General features: G+C 42.8%; 1 protein-coding gene across 1 annotated transcript in view; it reads left to right on the forward strand.

Moving 5' to 3' along the window:
* Positions 1-20,466, forward strand: part of TKDP5 (uncharacterized) — a 37,295-nt gene extending 16,829 nt beyond the window's left edge. Inside the window, 19 exon segments of the mRNA XM_060397055.1 lie at positions 879-950; positions 2,134-2,232; positions 2,730-2,813; positions 4,023-4,094; positions 5,301-5,399; positions 5,908-5,991; positions 7,076-7,147; positions 8,354-8,452; positions 8,954-9,037; positions 10,238-10,309; positions 11,515-11,613; positions 12,111-12,194; positions 13,279-13,350; positions 14,606-14,704; positions 15,206-15,289; positions 16,626-16,697; positions 17,915-18,013; positions 19,260-19,461; positions 19,903-20,466. Of these exon segments, the coding sequence (XP_060253038.1) occupies positions 879-950; positions 2,134-2,232; positions 2,730-2,813; positions 4,023-4,094; positions 5,301-5,399; positions 5,908-5,991; positions 7,076-7,147; positions 8,354-8,452; positions 8,954-9,037; positions 10,238-10,309; positions 11,515-11,613; positions 12,111-12,194; positions 13,279-13,350; positions 14,606-14,704; positions 15,206-15,289; positions 16,626-16,697; positions 17,915-18,013; positions 19,260-19,461; position 19,903 (1,649 nt within the window). The 3' untranslated portion in view covers positions 19,904-20,466.
* The last annotated feature ends 322 nt before the right edge of the window (positions 20,467-20,788 follow it).

Below are 20,788 nucleotides of genomic sequence, written 5' to 3' on the forward strand. Positions count from 1 at the left end.
TGAGTTATTGAACACGGAGGTGGGGTAATGGAACTTCCCAGTTTTAGACACTTTGTCAGATCATGAGGGATGGGCCCACATGGCCAGGATCTGAACTGAGGACAGTTCTGAGACCTCAACATGCAGAATGTATATTAACTTCCTCGAGTTTCTATCTGAATTAAATTGCGTTGTTGCAAACACCCTGTGGGTGTCTGTGGAACTGGATGTTGTTTCTAGAGACACCACATATTTGGTGTCAAGGAACACTTGTGTTTTAGGAGCTCAGGTGAGTGCTAGATGAGGGGAGTAATGAGAGTGGGACACTGTACCCCGAAGCCATTACCAGTTATCGGTATTTTCAGAGTTCCCTTCAGAATAGGAGAGTGTATCAAGTGGGTTGTGACAGGGTGTATCTTGTTTGAACTTTGTCACCCTCATGCCGTGCGTCCTCTGGCAAGTCATCCATAGTCCTCATCTGAGCAGCAGATGAGTGTTGCATGAGTTCTGGGAACATAATGCCAGTCATAAATATAAACAGCTTATTCGCATTTCATGGCCATTTTGGGTCATTTTACACCAGGAAATGTTCATGAGAGATTTCTGTGCCTACTCACTTGGGGCCAGAAGGAAAGACTATTTATGGCTCAAGTGATGAGTATCCCTCCGTTTGAAAATTAATCGCAGAGACCTAGAACATCGAGAAGAGCAGCTGCCAAGAAAGCGGGAAACCCAGGCCTCGTGCGGCTGGTTCACGGACCAAGGACTTTACAATATTAGACAGTTCCGCTGGCCTTCCCTTTTCTCACTTTTCGCTATCATTTTAATTTTCATATGTGAATGTTGTCCTGGTTCATGTTCCAATATTCTGAAATGTTTGAAATTTTTGTCTTTCATAGGTTCCAAGATTGTCGGAAATGGAGCCAGTATACTAGGAGGATTGGCTAAAATGCTGAACAAAACAATCAGAGGTTAGGACTTCCTGCTCCCCTGGGGAGAGGGGAGGGCACTGAGACTGAGATCAGTCACCACTGGCTGACGACTGAGTACATATTGACCCCCTAGTGAAACCTCAATAAAACTCAATATATACTGGCTCAGAGAACTTCTGAGGGGGGAAGAAGCGGTCGTGAGTTGAAGGTGCTCTGCTCAGGAAGGCATGGAGGCTCTGTCCATCTCCACTCCTCCCATGCACTAAAGATCTCCTCGTATTCACTGTTTCTGAGATTTTTCCTGTAATGTACACTGAGAGCAGTGATTAAGAGTTTTCCTGAGTTTGGTTGCTGGTTCGATTGAGTTTTTGAGGATGAAGGTGGAGTTGTGGAAATTTGAAGATTCAGTGACTTGGTCAGAATCACAATAACTCAAGAGGACATGGCTAGCATCTGAAGTCAGGGCCGTCTCCCTACATCAACCTGTGGAATCAGCCTGAACTCCACAGATGGTATCAGAAGTCAGTGGACTTAGGGTGGCATGTTGGGTGTTGGGAATTGGATGGTTGTTGGAAAAACCATGTATTTGGTGTTAGGAAAAATCCCACAGTCACCCACCACTGTGATGTGATGGCCCAGGTGAGGCTTGAGGATAGGCAAGTTAGGAAAGTAAGATCCTAGACCTGGAAACTCTCACAGTTCTGAGTATTGTCGAGTTCCGAGCCAAGCAATAGTGTATCAAGTGGGTAGCGATGTGACAGTATCATGTCCTGACCAAGCCTCCTGAATGTGTGTCCTGGTGCAAGTAATCTGCAGTTTTCTCATGTGAACAGGGAATCATGTCACATGAGTTCTTAGAACAGATGATGAGTTATGAGTAGAAACAGTTTATCCACGTGTCATGACCATATTTGTCCACGTTCCACCACAATGTGCTAATCTGAAAAAATATTCTCTAGCTACTTGCTGTGGCCAAGTAAAAATATTTCTTATTGGAAAAGGTTTATTCCTGTATCATTAAGAGCAATGAAAAGCTATAGAGCCACGGAGGAGGGCAGCTGCAGGGAAAGCAAGATGTGAGAACAAGGTTTTACAATATAACGAAAGTCTCCAGGTCCTTTCCCTTGTTGTCTTTTGACTGGTATTATCTTATCCATGTATGATCCTTTTCCTGTTTCATATACCAAACTTCCTGAAACTCTTGAAATTTACTCTTTCATAGATGAGGTGATGATTTCGAGAATACAATTCGATAACCATACACAAGAGGAATTGCCAACACTCGAGATTGAATATGCAGTACTCAGTGAGGAGAATAAAGGTTTGTAGTTTCTGCACCTTGGGTAAGAGGTACAGGTGCTGAGATTCAGATCAATGACCAACAACCAATGATTCAGTATGCCCATCTCTTAAAACCTCAACAGTGGATAAATATTTCATGGTGAATTTTGTGCATCTTCTGCTAAGATATATTCATCTCAAAAGATCTTTACCTACTTACTTTGGGCCATGAAGAATATTTGGGTGTCAAATAATGAGTATTCCGCTATCATGGAAAATAATAAGAGCAAGCTGGAATGAATGTTCTCAGGGAATGTAAGAAACAGCCCTGTGTAGGTTGACTCCTGATACCAAAGCTGAGACACTATTAGGAAAGTCTCCAGGCCCATTCCCACGTTCTGTTTTGACTATTGCATATTATCCATAAATTTTCCCTCATTTGTCCACTGTTGACGACTATTTTATCATCCATATTTGATTGTTGTTTTAGTCCATGGACCAGGCTCATGCAACTCTTGGATTTACTGTCTTTCCTAGGTGTGGAGACAAGCCATAAGCAGAGACTTGAGAAGCGTGCAGTACTACCTGTGCTTAAAGGTATCCTCGGCGGTGTGCTTAAAGGTTTGTTCTTCCTGTACTTCTGGGGAGAGGAGAGGACACTGAGAGTGGGAACAGTCCTCACTGGCCCATGATTCAATCAAAATTCCTGTTTAGTGAAACCTTAAGAAAAATCCACAAATGTGGGCATTCAGAGAGCTTCTGGGCTGTTACAACAGGGAGGGTAGTGATGGGAGGGTCCTGTGTTCTCTAGGACATGGTGGCTCCCCACAGCTCCACTTCCACTTTGCCTTGCACATCTACTCATTTTGGTGTGCCTAGAATTATCTTAAATAACAAGGTGCGATCCCTATGTGAGTGGTCTTCCTGACTTTGGTCATCAGATTAACTGACTTATTGAACAAGAATGTGGGGTAATGGAACTTCCCAGTTTTAGACACTTTGGCAAATCATGAGGGATGGTCCCCCATGGATTGCATTTGAACTGAGGACAGTTCTGAGACCTCAACATGCAGAATGTATATTAACTCCCCTGATTTCCTATGTGCATTAAATTGCGTTGTTGCACATCCAGGGGGTGTTTGGAGAATTGGATGTTGTTTCAAAGGACACCACATATTTGGTGTCAAGGAAACCCAACTCGCTCTCCCTGGTGCTTTGGGAGTTCAGGAGATTGCTGGCCCAGGGGAGTAATGAAAGTGGGACACTGTACCCAGAAGCTGTGACAGTTATTGGTATTTTCAGCATTCCAGGCAGAATAGGATAGTGTATCAAGTGGGTTGTGACATGGTATATCTTGTTAGGATCATGTCACCCTCATGCCGTGTGTCCTCTGGCAAGTCATCCATAGTCCTCATCTGAACAGCAGATAAGTGCTGCATGAGTTCTGGGAACTGATTATGAGTCATAAATATAAACAGCTTATTCACATTTCATGGCCATGTCTGGTCATTTTACACCAGGAAATGTTCATGAACAATTTCTATACCTGTTTATTTGGTGCCAGAAAGAAAGAATATTTATGGGTCAAATGAGGATTATCCCTCTGTTTAAAAATTAATCACACAGAACTAGACCACGGAGAAGAGCAAATGCTGGGAAGGCATGAAACCCAGCTGTTGGGTGGTTGGTTCATGGGACCAAGACTTGTACAATATTAGAGAATTCTCCAGGCCTTTACTTTGCCTTAGTTTTTCCTACTGTTTTATTTTTCATATGTGAATATTGTCTTGGTTCATGGTACAATATTCCTGAAATGTTTGTCTTTCACAGGTGCCAAGGTTTTCGGAAAGGGAGCCAGTATAATAACAGGATTGGCTGAAATAGTCAAGAAAGCCCTTAAAGGTTAGGACTTTCTGCTCTTCTTGGGAGAGAGGAGGGCACTGAGCCTGAGGTCAGTCACCACTGGCTGACGATTCAATCCATACGACTCTTGAGTGAAACCTCAATACAAAACCATAATTATTGGCTCAGAGAGCTTATCAGGTGGGAAGAAATGGTCACGAGTTGACGGTGCTCTGCTCAGAAGGGCATGGAGGCTCCATCCAACTCCACTACACCTGTGCCCTAAAGATCTCCTCCATTTCACTGTTTCTGAGTTTTTTCCCTGTACGTTACTCTGAGAACAGTGAATAAGAGTTTTCCTGAGTTTGTTCACTGGTTTGATTGAGCTTTTGAGCATGGAGGTAGAGTGGAAATTTTGAGTTTCAGCCAGTTGTTCAGAAACATGATAACTCGAGAACACATGGCTGGCATCTGAAGTCTGGGCAGTCTCGATACCTCAACCTTGGCATCAGCACTAACTCCACAGATATGGTATCCAAGGTCAATGGACACTGGGCGGCACGTTGGGTGTTGAAAATTGGATGGTAGTTGGAAAAACCACATATTTGGTGTCAGGAAAAACCCCAGACTCACCCTCCTCTGTGATTTGAAGCTCAGGTGAAGCTTGGGGAGAGGTGAGTAGTGAAAGTAAGCCCCTGGACCTGGAAACTCTCACCCGTTCTCTGTATTGTCACGTTCCTAGCCAATCAATAGTGTATCATATGGGCTGTGACTTCATCGTATATTATCTTGACCAGGCAACCCAGATGCTTATTCCTGGCCTAGTCATCTGGAGTTTCCTCATCTGAACAGTGGAACATGTTACATTAGTTCTCAGAACAGATGCAGAGTTATGAAAGGAAAGACTTTATTCATGTGCATGACCTGATTTGTCCATTTTCCAACACAATGTGTTAAGGGGAAAAAAAGATTCTCTACCTGCTTGCTGTGACCAAGTAAAAATATTTCTTTATCAAACAATGTTTATTCCCATATTATTAAGAGTAATGGAAAGATCGAAGCCATGAGGGGAGCAGCTACAGGAAAAGCAAGAAACATAGCCCTTGTGGGGTAGCATGTGGGAGCAAGGCTGATACAATATTAGGAAAGTCTCCAGGCCCTTTCCCCTGTTGTCCTTTGACTAGTATTATATTATGCATCTGCGTCCCTTTTCTTGTTTCATGGACCATGTCTTCTGAAACTCTTGAATTTCACTCTCTTTCATAGGTCAGGTGATGATTTCCGGGATACAGTTTGATAACAGTACTCAAGAGGAAATGCCAACACTCCAGATTGAATACTCAACACTCATTGAGGAGAATGAAGGTTTGTATTTTCTGGACCACAGGGAAGAGGCAAGGGGACTGAGATTCAGATCCATCACCAGTGCTCAATGATTCCGTCCAAAGGCCTGTTTCTTGAAACCTCAAGAGCACATAAATATTTAAGGGTGAATTTAGTGCATGTTCTGCTAATGTATTCATCTAATAAATAAATTTAAAATAAAAAATTTTCTTTACCTATTTACTTTGGACGACAAAGAATATTTGGGTGTCAATAATGAGTATTCTGCTATCATGAAAAATAATTAGAGCAAGCTGGAATGAATGTTGCAGGGAATGTAAGAAACAGTCCTGTTGACACCTGATACCAAAGCTGAGACATTAGGAAAGTCTTCAGGACCATCCCACGTTCTGTTTTGACTATTGTGTATTATCCATATTTTTTCCCTCATTTGTCCACTGTTGATGACTATTTTATCATCCATATTTGATCGTAATTTCAGTCCATGGACCAGGCCTCCTGCCACTCTTGGATTTACTGTCTTTCCTAGGTGTGGAGACAATCCATAAACAGGGCATTGAGAAGCGTTCAGTACTACCCGTGGTTAAAGGTATCCTCGGCGGTGTGCTTAAAGGTTTGTGTTCTTCCTGTAGCTCTGGGGAGAGGAGAGGGCACTGAGACTGGGAACAGTCCTCACTGGCCTATGATTCAATCAAAATTCCTGTTTAGTGAAACTGTAAGAAGAATCCACAAATGTGGGGATTCAGAGAGCTTCTGTGCTGTTAAAACAGGGAGGGTGGTGATGTGAGCGTCTGCCTGATATTGTTCATGAGATTAACTCAGTTATTGAACATGGAGGTGGGGTAATGGAACGTCCCAGTTTTAGACACTTTGCCAAATCATGAGAAATAGGCACACATGGTTGGCTCCTGAACTCAGGACAATTCTGAGACTCAACATGCCAAATACATGTGACCTCCCCTGATTTCCTCTTCGAATTAAATTGTGTTGTTGCACACCCCATGGGTGTTTGGGTAGCTGGATGTTGTTTCGAGAGACACCACATATTTGGTGTCAAGGAAACCCAACTCGCTCTCCCTTGTGCTTTGGGAGCTCAGGTGAGTGCTGGGCCAGGAGAGTAATGAAAGTGGGACACTGCACCCAGAAGCTGTCAGCAGTTATCGGAATTTCAGAGTTCCAGGCAGAGTAGGATAGTATATCAAGTGGGTTGTGACAGGGTGTATCTTGTTTGGACCTTGTCACCCTCAAACCGTGTGTCCCGTGGCATTCATGTATAGTCCTCATCTGAACAGCAGATAAGTGCTGCATGAGTTCTGGGAACATATTACCAGTCATCAATAAAAACAGCTTATTCACATTTCATGGCCATGTTTGGTCATTTTATACCAGGAAATGTTCATGAAACATTTCTGTACCTACTGACTTGGGTCAGAAAGAACAAATATTTATGGGACAAGTAATGATTATCCCTCTATTTAAAAATTAATCATACAGACCTGGACCACTGAGAACAGCAACTGACTGGAAAGCATGAAACCCAGGCCTTGTTTGGTTGGTTCATGGACCAAGGCTTGTAGAATATTAGAGTATTTAACGTGCCTGACCTCTGTCTTGCATTTTTCTGTCATTTTATTTTTCATATGAGAACATTGTCCTTGACCATGGTACAATATTCCTGAAATGTTTGTCTTTCCTAGGTGTCAAGATTGTCGGAAAGGGAGCCAGTATACTAACAGGATTGGCTGAAATAGTCAAGAAAGCCCTTAAAGGTTAGAACTTTCTGCTCTTCTGGGGAGAGAGGAGGGCACTGAGCCTGAGGTCAGTCACCACTGGCTGACGATTCAATCCATACGACTTTTGAGTGAAACCTCAATACAAATCCATAAATATTGGCTCAGAGAGCTTATCAGGTTGGAAGAAATGGTCATGAGGTGAGATTGCCCTGCTCAGAAGGGCATGGAGGTTCCATCCAACTCCACTACACCCGTGCCCTAAAGATCTCTTCCATTTCACTGTTTCTGAGTATTTTGCTGTATGTTACTCTGAGAACAGTGAGTAAGAATTTTCCTGAGTTTGTTCACTGGTTTGATTGAGCTTTTGAGCATGGAGGTAGAGTGGAAATTTCGAGTTTCAGTCACTTGTTCAGAAACATGATAACCTGAGAACACATGGCTGGCATTGAAATCTGGGCAGTCTCAATACCTCAACTGGTGGTATTGGCACTAACTCCATAGATATGGTGTCTAAGGTCAATGGACAGTGGGTGGCCTGTTGGGTGTTGGGAATTGGATGGTAGTTGGAAAACCCACATATTTGGTGTTAGGAAAAAACCCAGACTCACTCTCCCCTGTGATTTGATGGCTAAGGTGAGCCTTGGGGAGCGGTGAGTGGTGAAAGCAAGCCCCTGAACCTGGAAACTCTCACCTGTTCTTTGCATTGTCGAGCTCCTAGCCAATCAATAGTGTATCATGTGGGTTGTGACTTCATCGTATATTGTCTTGACCAGGCAACCCACATCCTTATTCCTGGGCAAGTCATCTGGAGTTTCCTCATCTGAACAGGGGAAACATGTTACATTAGTACTTAGAACAGATGCAGAGTTATGAAAGGAAAGACTTTATTCATGTGCATGACCTGATTTGTCCGTTTTCCAACACAATGTGTTAAGGGGAGAAAATGATTCTCTACCTGCTTGCTGTGGCCAAGTAAAAATATTTCTTTATCAAATAATGTTAATTCCCATATTGTTAAGAGTAATCAAAGATCCGAGCCACGAGGGGAGCAGCTGCAGGGAAAGCAAGAAACACAGCCCTTGTGGGGTATCCTGTGGGAGCAAGGCTGATACAATATTAGGAAAGTCTCCAGGCCCTTTCCCCTGTTGTCTTTTGACTGGTATTATATTATGCATCTGTGTTCCTTTTCTTGTTTCACAGACTATGTCTTCTGAAACTCTTGAAATTTACTCTCTTTCATAGGTCAGGTGATGATTTCCGGGATACAGTTTGATAACAGTACTCAAGAGGAATTGCCAACACTCGAGATTGAATACTCAACACTCAGTGAGGAGATCAAAGGTTTGTATTTTTGGGACCTCGGGGAAGAGGGAAGGGCACTGAGATTCAGTCCATGACCAATGACAAATGATTCAATCAATATGCATATTTTGTGAAACCTCAACAGTGCATAAATATTTTGTGGTGAATTTAGTGCATGTTCCGCCAAGTTGTATCATCTAAAAAATTTCCTTACCTACTTACTTTGGGCCAGAAAGAATATTTGGGTGTCAAAAAATGAGTATTCTGCTATCATGAAGAATAATTAAGGCAACCTGGGATGAATGTTCGGCATGGAATGTAAGAAAGAGCCCTGTGTATGTTGACTCTTGATAACAAAGCTGAGACACTATTAGGAAAGTCTCCAGGCCCATTCCCTTGTTCTGTATTGACTATTGTGTATTATCCATATTTTTTCCCTCATTTGTCCACTGTTGACAACTATTTTATCATCTATATTTGATCGTTGTGTTATTCCATGGACCAGCCTCATGCAACTCTTGGATTTACTGTCTTTCCTAGGTGTGGAAACAATCCATAAACAGGGCATTGAGAAGCGTTCAGTACTACCCGTGGTTAAAGGTATCCTCGGCGGTGTGCTTAAAGGTTTGTTCTTTTTGTAGCTCTGGGGAGAGGAGAGGGCACTGAGACTGGGAACAGTCCTCACTGGCCCATGATTCAGTCAAAATTCCTGTTTAGTGAAACTGCAAGAAGAATCCACAAATGTGTGCATTCAGAGAGCTTCTGGGCTGTTACAACAGGGAGGGTGGTGATGTGGGGGTCCTGTGTTCTCTAGGACATGGAGGCTCCCCACAACTCCACTTCCACTTTGCCTTGGACATGTGTTTTGGTGTGCCTAGAATTATCCGTAATAACAAGGCATGATCCCTATGAGTTGTCGTCCCGAGTTTGGTCATCAGATTAACTGAGTTACTGAACACGGAGGTCATGTAATGGAACGTCCCAGTTTTAGACACTTCACCAAATCATGAGAAATGTGCCCACATGGCTAGCTCCAGAATTTGGGACAAATCTGAGACTCTAAATGCAGAATGCATATTAACTCTCTGAATTTCGTCCCCGAATTAGATTGCATTGTTATATACCTTGTGGGTGTTTATGGAATTGGATGTTGTTTCTAGAGACACCACTAATTTGGTGTCAAGGAAACCCAATTCACTCTCCATTGTGCTTTGGGAGCTCAGTTGAGTGCTGGACCAGGGGAGTAATGAAAGTGGGACACTGTACCCAGAAGCTGTCACCAGTTATCAGTATTTTCAGAGTTCCAAGCAGAATAGGAAAGTATATCAAGTGAGTTGTGACAGGGTGTATCTTGTTCGGATCTGTCACCCTCAAACCATGTGTACTTCAGCAAGTCATGGATATTCCTACTCTACACAGCAAATAAGTGCTGTATAAGCTCTGGGTACATATTACGAGTCATAAATATAAACAGCTTATTCACATTTCATGGCTATGATTGGACATTTTACACCAGGAAATCTTCATGAAACAGTTCTGTTCCTACTTACCTGGATCAGAAAGTATGAATATTTATGTGACCAGTAATGATTATCCTTCTATTTAATAATTAATCACACAAACCTGGACCATTGTGAACAACAAGTGCCAGGAAAGCAGGAAACCCAGGCCTTGTGTGGTTGGTTCATGGACCAAGGCTTGTAGAATATTAGAAAAATTTCCATGCCTGTCCTCTGTCTTGCATTTTTCTGTTGTTTTATTTTTCATCTGTGAACATTGTCCTTGATCATGGTACAATATTCCTGAAATGTTTGTCTTTCCTAGGTGTCAAGATTGTCGGAAAGGGAACCAGTATACTAACAGGATTGGCTGAAATAGTCAAGAAAGCCCTAAAAGGTTAGGACTTTCTGCTCTTCTGGGGAGAGAGGAGGGCACTGAGCCTGAGGTCAGTCACCACTGGCTGACGATTCAATCCATACGACTTTTGAGTGAAACCTCAATACAAATCCATAAATATTGGCTCAGAGAGCTTATCAGGTGGGAAGAAACAGTCATGAGTTGAGGTTGCCCTGCTCAGAAGGGCATGGAGGCTCCATCCAACTCCACTACACCCATGATCTAAAGATCTCCTCCATTTCACCGTTTCTGAGTTTTTTCCTGTACGTTACTCTGAGAACAGTCAATAAGAGTTTTCCTGAGTTTGTTCACTGGTTTGACTGAGTTTTTGAACATGGAGGTAGAGTGGAAATTTCGGATTTCAGTCACTTGTTCAGGAACATGATAACTTGAGAACACACGGCTGGCACTGAAGTCAGGGCAGTCTCGATACCTCAACCTGTGGCTTTGGCACTAACTTCACAGATATGGTGTCTAAGGCCAATGGACACTGGATGGCCTGTTGGGTGTTGGGAATTGGATGGTAGTTGGAAAAACCACATATTTGGTGTCAGGAAAAAACACAGACCCATTCTCCCCTATGATTTGATGGCTCAGGTGAGGCTTGGGGAGCGGTGAGTAGTGAAAGCAATCCCTTGGACCTGGAAACTCTGACCCGTTTTCTGTTTTATCGAGTTCCTAGCCTATCAATAGTGTATCATATGGGCTGTGACTCCATCGTATATTGCCTTGACCAGGCAACTCACATGCTTATTCCTGGGCTAGTCATCTGGAGTTTCCTCATCTGATCAGGGGAAACATGTTACATTAGTACTTAGAACAGATGCAGAGTTATGAAAGGAAAGACTTTATTCATGTGTCACGACCTGATTTATCCATTTTCCAACACAATGTGTTAAGGGGAGAAAATGTTTCTCTACCTGCTTTCTGTGGCCAAGTAAAAATATTTCTTTATCAAATAATGTTTATTCCCATATTGTTAAGAGTAATCAAAGATCTGAGCCACGAGGGGAGCAGCTACTGGGAAATAAAAGAAACACAGCCCTTGTGGGGTATCCTGTGGGAGCAAGGCTGATACAATAGCAAAGTCTCCAGGCCCTTTCCCCTGTTGTCCTTTGACTGGTATTATATTATGCATCTGTGTTCCTCTTCTTGTTTCACGGACCATGTCTTCTGAAACTCTTGAAATTTACTCTCTTTCATAGGTCAGGTGATGATTTCCGGGATACAGTTTGATAACCATTCACAAGAGGAATTGCCAACACTCGAGATTGAATACTCAACACTCATTGAGGAGAATAAAGGTTTGTATTTTCTGGACCTCAGGGAAGAGAGATGGGCACTGAGATTCAGACCCATGATCAATGATTCTGTCAATACACCTATTTCGTGAAACCTCAACAGCACATAAATATTTCGTGGTGAATTTAGTGCATGTTCCACCAATATGCATTCATAAGAAAAATTTCTGTACCTACTTACTTTGGGCCAGAAAGAATATTTGGGTGTCAAAAAATGAATATTCTGCTATCATGAAAAATAATTGAGGCAAGCTGAGATGAATGTTCTGCAGGGAATGAAAGAAACAGCCCTGTGTAGGTTGACTCTTAATACCAAAGCTGAGACATTATCAAGAAAGTCTCCAGGCCCATTCCCATGTTCTGTTTTGACTATTGCGTATTATCCAAATTTTTTCCCTCATTTGTCCACTGTTGATGACTATTTTATTATTCATATTTAATCGTTGTTTTAGTCCATGGACCAGGCTTCCTGCAACTCTTGGATTTACTCTCTTTCCTAGGTGTGGAGACAATCCATAAACAGGGCATTGAGAAGCGTTCAGTACTTCCCGTGGTTAAAGGTATCCTTGGCGGTGTGCTTAAAGGTTTGTGTTCTTCCTGTAGCTCTGGGGAGAGGAGAGGGCACTGAGACTGGGAACAGTCCTTACTGGCCCATGACTCAATCGAAATTCCTGTTTAGTGAAACTGTAAGAAGAATCCACAAATGTGGGTATTCAGAGAGCTTCTGTGCTGTTAATAAGGGAGGGTGGTTATGTGAGCATCTTCCTGAGTTTGGTCATCAGATCAACTGAATTATTGAACAGGGAGGTGGGATATTGGAACTTCCTAGTTTTAGACATTTTGCCATAAATGACGAATAGGCGCACATGGTTGGCTCCTCAACTCGGGACAATTCTGAGACTCAACCTGCAGAATGCATGTTGCCTCCCCTGAGTTCCTCTCTGAATTAAATTGCATTGTTGCACACCCCATGGGTGTTTGGGTAACTGGATGTTGTTTCTAGAGATACCACATATTTGGTGTCAAGGAAACCCAACTCACTCTCCCTTGTGCTTTGGGAGTCAGGTGAGTGCTGGGCCAGGAGAGTAATGAAAGTGGGACACTGTACCCAGGAGCTGTCACCAGTTATCGGTATTTTCAGAGTTCCAGGCAGAGTAGGATAGTGTATCAAGTGGGTTGTGACAGGGTGTATCTTGTTCGGATCCTGTCACCCTCAAACCATATGTCTTCCGGCAAGTCATGCATAGTCCTCATCTGAACAGCAGATAAGTGCTGCCTGAGTTCTGGGAACATATTACAAGTCATAAATATAAACAGCTTATTCACATTTCATGGTTATGGTTGGTCATTTTACACCAGGAAGTGTTCATGAAACAGTTCTGTACCTACTTACTTGGGGCCAGAAAGTATGAATATTTATGGGATAAGTAATGATTATCCCTCTATATAAAAATTAATCTCACTGACCTGGACCACTGAGAACAGCAACTGACTGGAAAGCATGAATCCCAGACCTTGTGTGGTTGGTTCATGGATCAAGGCTTGTAGAATGTTAGAAAAATTTCCTTGCCTGTCCTCTGTCTTACATTTTCCTATTGTTTTATTTTTCATATGTGAACATTGTCTGGGATCATGGTACAATATTCCTGAAATGTTTGTCTTTCCTAGGTGTCAAGGTTGTCGGAAAGGGAGCCAGTATACTAACAGGATTGGCTGAAATAGTCAAGAAAGCCCTTAAAGGTTAGGACTTTCTGCTCCTCTGGGGAAGTGGAGGGCACTGAGCCTGAGGTCAGTCACCACTGGCTGACAATTCAGTACATACAACTCTTGAGTGAAACCTAAATACAAACCCATAAATATTGGTTTAGAGAGCTTATCAGGTGGGGATAAACGGTCATGAGGTGAGGGTGCTCTGCTCAGAAGGGCATGGAGGCTCCTTCCAACTCTACTACACTCATGCCCTAAAGATCTCCTCCATTTCACTGTTTCTGAGTTTTTTCTTGTATGTTACTCTGAGAATAGTGATTAAGAGTTTTCCTGAGTTTGTTCACTGGTTTGATTGAGCTTTTGAGCATGGAGGTAGCATGGAAATTTCAAATTTCAGTCACTTATTCAGAAACATGATAACTCAAAAACATGTGGCTGGCATCTAAAGTCTGGGCAGTCTTGCTACCCCAACCTATGGCATCGGCCCTGACTCCACAGACACGGTATCAGAAATCAAAGTACAGGGGCAGCCTGTTGGGTGTTGGGAAATGGATGGTTGGTGGAAAGACCACGCCTTTGGTGTCAGGAGAAATAGACTCACCCAGATTCACCCTCCCCTGTGATGTGAGGGCTCAGGTGCGTCTTGGGGAGGTGTGTAGTGATAGTAAGACCCTTGACCTGGAAATTCTCACCAGTTCTCTGTATTGTTGAGTTCCTAGCCAATATATAGTGTATCAAACTAGTTGTGACATGACAGTATATTGTCCTGAGCAGGCCACCCACATTTTTCTGTCCTGACCAAGTCATCTGCCATTTCCTCTTCTGAACAAGGGAAACATTAGTTTTGGAACAGGATTCCAAAAGAATGGAACAGGGCTACATTAGTTCTTAGAACAGATGACGAGTTATGAATAGAAAGACTTTATTCATGTGTTAAGAACAGATATGTCCATTTTCCAACACGATGTTTTATTGTGAAAAAAGATTCTCTACCTGCATGTCTTGGCCAGGTAAAAAAATTTTTTTTTTTATCAAATAATGTTCATTCCTGTATTATTAAGAGTAATCAAAAGATGTTGAGCCACATAGGAAGGCAACTGCAGGGAAAGCAAGAAGCTCAGCCCTTGTAGGGTAGCCTGTGGGAGCAAAGCTGATACAATATAACAAAAGTGACCAGGCCCTTTCCCTTGCTGTTTTTTGACTGTTATTATCTCATTCATGCTTGATCTTTTTCCTATTTCCATTACCAAGGCCTCCTGAAACTCTTGAAATTTGCTCTCTTTCATAGGTCAGGTGATGATTTCCGGAATACAATTTGACAACCATACACAAGAGGAATTGCCAACACTCGAGATTGAATATTCAACACTCAGTGAGGAGAATAAAGGTTTGTATTTTCTGGACCTTGCAGAAGAGGGAAGGGTACTGAGATTCAGATCAATGACCAATGACCAATGATTCAATCAATAAACCTATATTTTGAGACCTCAACATTGCATAAATGTTTCATGGTGAGTTTTGTGCATGTTCCACCAAGATGTATAATTCTCAAAAAATTTCTTTACCTTCTTAGTTTGGGCAAGGAAAAAATATTTAGGTGTCAAATAAGGAGTATTCGGTTATCACGAGAAGAAATTAGAAAAACCTGGTATGAGTGTTCTGCAGGGAATGTGTGAAACAGTCCTCTGTAGGTTGACTCTTGATACCAAAGCTGAGACATTATTAGGAAAGTCTCCAGTCCCCTTTCCATGTCCCGTTTTGACAACTGTTTATTATCCATATTTGTTCCTTCGTCCACTCTTCACTACCATTTTATTATGCATATTTGATCCTTGTTTTAGTTCATGGACCAGGCCTCCTGAAATCTGGAATTTTCTGTCTTTTATAGGTGTGGAGACAAGCCAGAAGCGGGTACTTGAGAAGCGTTCAGTAGTACATGTGGTCAAAAGTATCCTCGGCGGTGTGATTAAAGGTTTGATCTTCTTATATTTCTGGGGAGAGAAGACGGCCCTGATTTGGGGAACAGTAACCACTGGCCAATGATTCAATCAAAATACCTGTTGAATGAAACCTGAAGAACAATCCATAAAAGTTGGTGTTCAGAAAGCTTTTGGGCTGTTGAATTAGTGAGGTTGGTGATATGAGGGTCCTGTGTTCTCTAGGACATTGAGTCTCCCCACAACTCCACTTCCACTTTGCCTTGCACATCTCACTCATTTTGGTGTGTCTAGATTTATCCTTAATATTACTGTGAGATCTGCATGTGAGTTGTCTTCCTGAGGTTGGTCATCAGATTTACTGAATTATTGAACATGGATGTGAAGTAATGGAACTTCCCAGTTTCAGACACTTTGTCAAATCATGAGGGATGGGCCCACATGGCTGGCATCTGAAGTGAGGACAGTTCTGAGACCTCAACATGCAGAATGTATGTTAACTCGCCCAATTTCCTATCTGAATTAAATTGCATTGTTGCACACCCAGTGGGTGTTTGGGGAATTGGATGTTGTTTCTAGAGACACCACATGTTTGGTGTCAAGGAAACCCAACTCACTCTCCCTTGTGCTTTGGGAGCTCAGGCGATTGCTGGGCCAGGAGAGTAATGAAAGTGGGACACTGCACCCAGCAGCTGTTACCAGTTACTGGTATTTTTCAGAGTTCCAGGCAGAATAGGATAGTATATCAAGTGGGTTGTGACAGGGTGTATCTTGTTTGGACCTTTTCACCCTCATACCATGTGTCCTCTGGCAAGTCATCTATAGTCCTCATCTGAACAGCAGATAAGTGCTGTGTGAGTTCTTTGAACATGAAGTAAAGTTTCTTCAGTCGTGTCCGACTCTTTGCAACCCATGGACTGCTAGGTTCCTCTGTCCATGAGATTTTTAAGGCAAGAATCTTGGAGTGGGTTGCCATTTCCTTCTCCACTGAACATATTATCAGTCATAAATATAAGCAGTTTATTCACATTTCAGGGCCATGTTTGGTCATTTTCCACAAGGATATGTTCATGAAATATTTCTCTACCTACTTTCTTGGGGCCAGAAAGAAAGAATATTTATGGTCAAATAATGATTATCCCTCTGTTTAAAAATTAATCACACAGACCCTGACCACTCAGAAATGGAACTGCTGGGAAAGGATGAACACCAGCCCTTGGCTCATGGGACCAAGGCTTGAACAATATTAGCAAATTGTCCAGGCCTTTTCCTTTCTCCACTTTTCCCTATCATTTTATTTTTCATATTTGAATGTTGTTCTTGTTCATGGTCCAATAGTTGTGAAAATTTTGAAATGTTTGTCTTCCTTAGGTACCAAGATTTTCGGAAAAGGAGCCAGTATACTAACAGGATTGGCTGAAATAGTCACGAAAGCACTTAAAGGTTAGAACTTTCTGCTCTTCTGGGGAGAGAGGAGGGCACTGAGCCTGAGGTCAGTCACCACTGGCTGACGATTCAACACATATGCCTATTGAGTGAAACTTCAATACAAATGCATAAATATTGGCTCAGAGAGCTTATGACATGGGAATAAACGGTCATGAGGTGAGGGTGCTCTGCTCAGGAAGGCATGGAGACTCTGTTCACCTCCACTCCTCCCATGTCCGAAAGATCTCCTCCATGTCATGGTTTCTGAGTTTTTTCCTGTACGTTACTCTAAGAACAGTGATTAAGAGTCTTCCTGAGTTTGTTCACTTGTTCAATTGACTTTTTGAGCATGGAGGTGGAGTCATGGAAATTTCGAGTTTTAATCTCTTGGTCAGAAGCATGATAACTTGAGAACACATGGCTGGCATCTGTGGTCAGGGCATTCTTGATACCTCAACCTGTGGCATCAGCCCTGACTCCACAGATATGATATCAGAAGTCAGTGGACAGTGGGAGGCCTGTTGGGTGCTGGGAATTAGATGGTTGGTGGAAAAACCATGTATTTGGTGTCAGGAAAAATAGACTCAGCCAGGCTCGCCCTCGCCTGTGATGTGAGTGCTCAGGTGAGGCTTGGGGAGAGGTGAGTAGTGAAAGTAAGACCCTGGACCGGGAAACGCTCACCCGTCATTGGTATGGTTGAGTTCCGAGCCAATTAATAGTGTATCAAATGTGATGTGACATGACAGCATCTTGTCCTGACCAGGCAAGCCACATGCTTGTTTACTGGGGCAAATAATCAGCAGTTTCCTCATATGTATAGGGGAAACACGTTACATTAGTTCTCAGAAGAGATGACGACTTATGAATAGAAAGACTTTATTCACATGTCATGAACAGATTTGTCCATTTTCCATCAGAGTGTTTTAATCTGAAAAAAGATTGCCTACCTGCATATTTTGGCTAAGTAAACGTATTTCTCTATCAAATGATGTTTATTCCTGTGTTTTTAAGAGTAATCAAAAAATGTCGAACCACGGAGGAGGGCAACTGCAGGGAAAGCAAGAAATAGCCTTTGTGGGGTAGCCTGTGGGAGCAAGGCTGATACAATATAATGAAAGTCTCCAGGCCCTTTCCCTTGTCTTTTGACTGGTATTATCTTATCCATGTTTGATCGTTTTCCTGTTTTATGGACCAGGCCTCCTGAAAGTCTTGAAATTTACTCTCCTTCATAGGTCAGGTGATGATTTCCGGAATCCAGTTCGAAAACCATATGCCAGAGGAATTGCCAACACTCAATATGGAATACTCAACACTCAATGAGGAGAATAAAGGTTTGTATTTTCTGGACCTCGGGGAAGAGGGAATGGCACTGAGATTCAGATCAATGACCAATGACCAATGATTCCTTCAATAAGCCTATTTATTGAAACCTGAACAGGGCATAAGTATTTGGGTTCAGAGAGCTTTCTCGGTGGTCAATACCACTTTGAAGTGCTGTACTCACTGGGGAATGGAGGCTCCACACACTTCCACTGCCCCCTGGCCCCACTCCTCTCCTCCATTTCACTGTGATGTTTCATGTATATTCATCTGGGAACAGTAGGTAAGTGTTGTCCAAAGTTTAGTCATCATTAACACTCAGTTGTTGAACATGGAGTTGGGATCATGGACCTCTCCATTTTAACCATTTGGTCATAAGCAAAACTAAGTGGGGACCTAAAGTGAGGACAGTCGCTCGCACTAAAGTGAGGACAGTCTTGGGTGCTCAACCTGTGCGTTCTGCAGTAACTGCATAGATTTCATACCAGACATCAATTGACTGGGGAACACCCAGTGGGTGTCTGGAGAACTGCTTAATGTTGGTAGAGACACCACATATTTGTGATAGGATAAATCCAGGCTCAGTCTGCCCTTTGATTTGGGGGCTTAGGTTACCTTTTGTACAAGGAAGTAATGAAAGTAGGTCGCCAGCTCCAGAAACTCTTACAAGTAAACTGTGTTTCCCAAATTGCTGGTAGAATCATATATTATATCAGATGCATTGTGACACCGTAGTAACTTGTTCTGACTCTACCATCCACAGGCTCTGTTTCATGGGAAAAGTTATCTTCAATTTCCTCATCTGAAGAGGGGAAATATATTACATACATCCTTTGAACAGAGTTCTAGTCATAAATATAAAAAATTTATGCCCTGCCTCCTTAGTGTCTCCAGCGTTTGAAAGTTTAGTTTCCTGACAAGGAACTGAACCTAGGACTACTTAATTGGAATACAGATTCTTAACCACTGGACCACCTTGGAAATCTTATAGATGTTCTTCAGCTTAGCAAAGACATTATACCTATCTTTCTTAGAAGACTTTATGATGAGATATACATTTGTAAATGGTTACTATATTATGTCATCCCTAGCAACATTCATATTCTGTCCCAGAAGGGGTGTTTTCAAATGGACATTTCAATTTTACCACATGCCGCAACTTTAACATTCTCTCTTGCAACAAACCAGTGGTTCTAGTTGTTGTCTTTGTACGGAGCAGTGATGACCATCCTCATAACTGAGCCATTGCCTCTCTAGTTTCCCCAGCTTTTATGCCTGCTTTCTGCGTGGAGCCTAAATTTGTGGGTGTCTGCAACGGCTCGATGACCAGGTACTTCTACAATGCCCAGACCGGACACTGTGAGATGTTTGTATATGGTGGTTGTGGAGGAAACGAAAACAACTTCCAAACATTGGAGGAGTGCATGAAGACCTGCTATCCAAAGGCAGGGTCCCTGTGGTAAGACAGGGGGCAGGGCACAGGGGGAGGGAAAGGGCTGGGGAAAGGGGCGGAGCTCAGGGGGCCACACACCATTCACCCTGCACAGTGTCTTCCTCCTCCCTGCTGCCAAGAGAGGCTGCAGTGTCCTGTGAAACCACACACTGAGCAAGTTCTCCAGGGAGAGAATGGCAGGTCAACCCCAGAGGCCTCTTTGTGATCATCTGAGCCTGATCACATGCTCCTCTTTCTCAGTTGGGAACACTGACTCAGCCACCCTCCAGGGCAGGTCTGCAGTGCTCCTAAGTGCCCCACCTAGGCTTGGAAAATTCGCTTCCTTTTTGTTCGTGATTCGGGAATGTGGGTCCATATTTTTTTGAAAATATGGGATCTATTAAGTTGAACATTGTCTAGGTCTGGGGCTACACTGATGGCACTCAACAAGTTCCTTTCTTTTTGCAGAGGACATGCGAAGAGTAGCCCCTGAAACTCTGATGTCCGAGGAGGACTCCTGCAGGATGGGCTGTGTCTACATTTGAACCTCTTCCGTCTCCTCACAGTCCTTCTCTCCCTACCCTCCTCAGCAGAGCCTGCCTATTTCCTTTCCTCATGTCTAATTCTATTCTATCCAGGTGGCTCTCATCACAGTGAGAGCATGTCTTCCTTTTATCCCTAGCACTTCACACAGTTCCTGACACCAATGAGGCTGTTTATAATTATTTGAGTAAGGAAGGAGTAAGGTAGGAACACATTCCTCATGACCACATTAACTCAGAGCCTGCAGTGCAACACAGGATTTTTGTTTTCACCCCCATCCTCACGACATCTTCACTTTCATCCCTGTCCCCACCATCACTGCTCTCCTTGTGGATGTCCAAGGCGGTATTTCCAGCATCCAGTTCTGAGCGTGAGTCATGAGAGAAGAGTTTCATTTACAAATGTTTCTGGACTGTACAATGATTTGTAATTTTCATTTCTGTAGCCTCAAGCACTATGGGTTATATTTTAATAAATGCACATTCAAAATTAAACTGACTGGAGTGGAGTCTGTTGTTTGTAACTACAAACCTCAACCAATAGGGTTCATGGAAATGGTGATCCTTTTCACTGTTCTGCAGACAGTGAGCACCTCCCCTTTCCCTTTCCACAGACTGTGCTCTACCGGGTATAAGGAGCAAACTCATTATGTCACCAATGACTTCTTAATAGCTGCACAAGTTACATAGAATCCTGGGAGATACACACATCAACATGACAGCTTTTCTTCCTTACTTCTAAGTTCAGTCAAACTGGGGTGCAGGTTGTCCTTCTGACTTTCAGAAGGAGAATGGGCATAAAGTTCAGTTGT

The sequence above is a fragment of the Ovis aries genome, chromosome 13, assembly GCF_016772045.2.
Source record: "Ovis aries strain OAR_USU_Benz2616 breed Rambouillet chromosome 13, ARS-UI_Ramb_v3.0, whole genome shotgun sequence".
Lineage (NCBI taxonomy): Eukaryota > Metazoa > Chordata > Mammalia > Artiodactyla > Bovidae > Ovis > Ovis aries.